Source organism: Vigna radiata, chromosome 1, assembly GCF_000741045.1.
Source record: "Vigna radiata var. radiata cultivar VC1973A chromosome 1, Vradiata_ver6, whole genome shotgun sequence".
Lineage (NCBI taxonomy): Eukaryota > Viridiplantae > Streptophyta > Magnoliopsida > Fabales > Fabaceae > Vigna > Vigna radiata.
The window spans coordinates 24,055,010-24,059,977 of NC_028351.1; the positions used below are offsets into that span (position 1 = coordinate 24,055,010).

The 4,968-nt window shown below is 41.4% G+C and overlaps 1 protein-coding gene across 1 annotated transcript in view; it reads right to left on the minus strand.

The window, feature by feature from the left end:
• Nucleotides 1-3,293: 3,293 nt before the first annotated feature.
• LOC106759807 (pentatricopeptide repeat-containing protein At3g06430, chloroplastic-like) overlaps nucleotides 3,294-4,968 on the minus strand; it is an 11,297-nt gene continuing 9,622 nt past the window's right edge. The window contains exon 3 of the mRNA XM_014643155.1: nucleotides 3,294-3,767. Within this exon, the coding sequence (XP_014498641.1) occupies nucleotides 3,294-3,767 (474 nt within the window). The remainder of the gene's footprint in view (nucleotides 3,768-4,968) is intronic.

Below are 4,968 nucleotides of genomic sequence, written 5' to 3' on the forward strand. Positions count from 1 at the left end.
TGATGGTATAAGATGCTGCAAACTGGTGATATCTAGTGACATCTTTGAAAGAATCATAGCAGGACAACTAGTAGACCCCGAGCTTNAAAAGACAAGGGCTTTAATTGGTACAGAACAAGGAAAAGATTTTAACACCGGGTCAGACGGTCTTCTACGATTTAGAGGTAGAACCTGTGTACCAAATGATGGAGAGCTGAAACGATTGATTCTAGAAGAAGGTCACCGTAGTCGTTTTAGCATGCATCCCGGCATGACTAAAATGTACTAAGACCTTAAGAAGTCATTTTGGTGGTTAGGAATGAAAGGTGATGTAGCTCGGTTTGTTTCTTCTTGCCTCACTTGTCAGAAGGCTAAGATAGAACACCAGAGGCCAGGTGGTATGTTGCAGCAGCTTGAGGTCCCTGAGTGGAAATGGGACAGTATTGCCATGGATTTTGTCACCCATTTACCACACACTGTCAGGAAACATGATGCCATCTGGGTGGTAGTTGATAGATTGACCAAGAGTGCCCACTTCTTGGCAATTAATTTGAAGATGTCTATGCAAAAGTTAGCTCAATTGTACATCAAAGAGATAGTCAGATTGCATGGTGTGCCTTCCAGTATTATATCTGACAGAGACACATGTTTCACATCTCGCTTTTGGCAAACTTTGCAAGGTGAGATGGGCAGTAGACTCCAGATGAGTTATGCTTATCATCCTCAGACAGATGGACAGTNTGAGAGAACCATACANTCATTGGAAGATTTGCTGAGAACGTNTGTTCTTGATCANNTAGGAGTCTGGGATGAGGTGCTACCATTGGTGGAATTCACATATAACAACAGTTATCAAGCTAGTATTGGTATGGCACCATTCGAAGCTCTTTATGGGAGGCGTTGCAGGACACCTTTATGNTGGTTCCAAGATGGAGAGTCTGTATTGACTGGGCCAGAGATAGTGCAACAGACGACTGAAAAGGTTAAGTTGATACAAGAAAGGATGAGGGCTTCACAGAGTAGGCAGAAATCATATGNTGATAAGAGACGTCGTCCCCTAAAGTTTGAGGCTGGGGACCATGTCTTCCTTCGCGTGACGCCTACTACTGGAGTAGGAAGATCNATCCNTGCTAAAAAGTTGTCTCCCAGATATCTTGGACCATATCAGATCACGAGACGCATTGGACCAGTAGCCTATGAGATAGNCATGCCTCCTCAATTGGCTAATCTCCATCCGGTATTTCATGTGTCTCAACNNAGAAAATATGTCTCTGATCCCTCTCATATNCTGGAGATTGATGATGTGCAAGTCAAGGAGAATCTGTCCATTGAAGTGCAACCGGTGCGAGTTGAGGAAAATCGATACCAGCGATGGAAGAACAAGATTGTTACTCTTGTNAAGGTTGTTTGGGACAACAGAANAGGAGATTCTACCTGGGAGAAAGAGGAAGAGATGAAGAAGTTATATCCCCACCTGTTTTCTGGTAAAGTTTAATTTTCGAGGACGAAAATTTTTGTTGATNGGGAGAATGTAATATCTTGAAAAAAAATGACCTTTAGTGGAGTACACGTGGCAGCCTGGCATTGGGCATAGTTTTAAAATGGAACTTTGATTAAAATACTCCTTTTTCCAAGTTCAGACTTCTTTCTCCACTGTCCATGCACATCTTTCATTTTTCTTCTTCTCTTTTCTCTACTTCACTACCTTCCATCCTCCATTGCTCAAAATCTAACCGATTGAATTTCAAATTGAAGCTACCCAAGCGTTTGGGACTGCAAGAGGATCATTTCCCACCGATTGAACCTCTGTTTCGTCCAACCGGTAAGAAAGCCCTTTTTNCTCCCTTGCCNTAGGGTTTAAAGCATGAAATTTCTTATTTCATGCAACCCATTTNGTTTCTTCCACAATCTAACTTCAACTTGNTGCTAAAATTCGTTCTCCATCATCAATTGATGATTTTAGGTGATTCTCACACTTTGGGTGCAAAGTACTTGGTCTAGGATCATTCCTTGAGTTGGCCGTGCACCCTANAGGTAAGGGNAGCTAGCTTTCCTTCCATTTTTATAGTATGTTGTGAATGTATGATAAATCTTAAAGTTGTATGTTGTTGGAAGCATGAAATTGGTTGAATTGGTTTGAAATTCATGTATGGAAATGGGTATGTTGTGTAGAATTGATGATTGATGATTTTGGACTGTTTGGAAACCCTTGTTATGTTGAATTAGGCATGATTGGGACTGTAATGATGATTGAAATCTGTTGTGGTAGTGTTTGGAAGAAAATCAAGTCATTTAGAGCCATTTCTAAGTTAATTTAAGGGAAGTTAGGTAGTGATTTTGAGTAAATGGGGTTTGTCACGTTTTTAGACTGTTGGGACAGTTTCATGCAATGTATTGTGACTTGTTTGAGTCACTAAATTGGTCAAAATAGGTACCAAATGGTAAGATTGGGTTTTGGGTCCCTAAGTTGGGAAAATGAGTGTTTTAGAGTTGAAATGAAGCTTAAATCACTTTAGAAACGTGCTAGTAATGTTTAGTATCACTTAGGTAAGTTTAATTATGTCTAAAACAAAGATTAGGAGTGTTAGAAGTTGGCAAAATTGGTTGAAAATGGTCTTAGCTGGTTCTGTCGAATTCTGCATAATTCTGCAGAATTCTGCAGAGTTTGGTCGTCCGGTTTGGAAGGCCTTGGTCAGAGAAGGTTCNCCCTTCTCCTGACCGTNNGGTTTTGTAGGCCTGGTCAGGGAAGGATGACTCCTTNACTTGACCGTCCNGTTTGGAGGCCTTGGTCAGAGAAGGTTCCCCTTCTCTTGACCGTTCGGCCTGNCTACCTTGGTCAGAGAGGGTATTCCCTTCTCTTGACCGTTCGGCCTGGTNACCTTGGTCAGAGANGGTANTCCCTTCTCATGACCGTTCGGTCAGGCAGGGGAGGATTTGATCACCCCATGACCGTCCGGTCGTATGTGTGACCCTCGATCACAAGTGGTTGCCTCATTTANGGCTTGCCANTAGGAACCGTTCGGTCCANTACTCTCGGTCTGGTATTGCTCTCGGACACAGGTAGTTCTCGGTCTTCACAGTCNTNGTCATGGAAGGTNNNTTTCTTCCTATGGCCGTTCGGTAGGGTGTTGATGGCCAGAAAAGAGTTTATTCTCTTCCTGGCCGTTCGGTTTGGCGCTATGGGTCAGAAAGAGTAGGCTCTTCTCTTGACCGTTCGGTCATGGAGCCTTGGTGAGAGAAGGAGGTTTCCTTCTAAANCCGTTCGGTTTGGCGCTATGGGTCAGAAAGAGTAGGCTCTTCTCTTGACCGTTCGGTCATGGAGCCTTGGTGAGAGAAGGAGGTTTCCTTCTAAACCTTGATACTATCTTCTCCATCTGATCAAACTTCCCAGCCTTACCATAACAACTAAGGAGGAGGTTCTGGGTGAGAGTGTTTGGCATGATAGATCTTTCAATCATTTTATCATACACCAACTCAACCATTTCAAACTTCAAAGCATCCAACAGAGCTTCCATCAAGGTACTGTAAGTTATGATATCAGGCTGGCAATTGGGGATGTTCATCATCTCATCAAGAATCGACAATGCCTCCTCAACAAGATTATTTCGACAATAGGCTGTAATTAAGGCCGTGTAAAGTTTAGTACTTTCACAACCATCTTCATGTATAGAGCTAAAAAGCTCATTGGCACAATGGGGTTGGCCAGATTTTCCAAGCAATACAATGAGTCTCATGTAAGTATCTTCTCTAGGTTGGTAATAGGGTTGCCCTCTAAGCATGCCAAATAACTGTTCATTAAAAATGCTAATTGAGATTTGAGTATAAAACTCACGAGAAAAGGTATGTATTGCTAGCGAGTGTAAAACAATAGCAAGTCACTATGTAAGACAAACTTTGCAGATTTTTACACCAACTACCTTAAAACACTTCATTAAAACCTCTCATTTTTATGCGACTATGTCCTCTGTTCACATCACATTATGTATATTTGTTTAAACTTTTTTAAGAAAAGAGTACTTTTTTTTTAGGATCCCGATATGTTAACAACCAAATTTTAACAACAATTTGACAACGCCACGTGTCAGCAATCTATTGGGTGATTTAATTTTTTTTTTAATTAAAATAATGATTTGAAAAAGGAGATTTTGTGTTGTTCCAAAAACACCCTCAGTGGTTTGAATCAGTGTTTCTCCTTCGAAGCACTCTCTCTTTAACCACTCTCTCTCTTTTTGCTCCATTGTAGGTTTTCGTTTCTCTCTGAAGCTCTCTCTGCATCCATTTAATGTTTTTGTGTTCCTTTGAAGTTGTTCCTTTCGTGTCCATTTACTGAAGGCTTTGAAACGGTGAGCAATGTGAGGGGAGGTTAAAGGATTTCGTTGGGTTTCGGTCTTTCGAGCTAGGTTTCGCCTCCGTCGTCGTTGGGGGTGTATTTCGTTGACGGCGTTTCAAGAGCAAAGCTTGTAGAACTCCATACACCGGATACATTCCAAAACTTGGTTAAGAGTTATGTAATTTTTGTAATAGTGTAGTATTTGGTAGATTTTTAAGTATGTATATTTGTATTTGGACCACTTAATATGATTGTGAACAGAGATAGTTATTGTTGGAAATGATATTTTATTGTACGGTTGATTCCATGTGTTATTTAACTTTGATTCATTATCTAAGTTAAGTGACCCCTATGTTTGTGGGGAAGACGAAGTAGAGGTTTGTGTGGGTTGGAATGTAAGTTCCTACAGCAATGGCACTGGCCTAGTGCTATTGTAATCGCTTACAGGGTGAGCACCACGCCTCGCCTTGGTTCAAACAAAAAAGCCTACTTGTGAGCACTTGCAACACCTAGTTCTACCCAACTTATCACGAACCACCCACTTGTGAGCAACTCCAAAAAACTCAGGGAGCAGCCACCAACTTTCGGTACAAAACTTAATATTTTCTCTGGTAAGCGATTACAGCTATCCTGTAAGCGATTACACAGTCTCCTAAGGC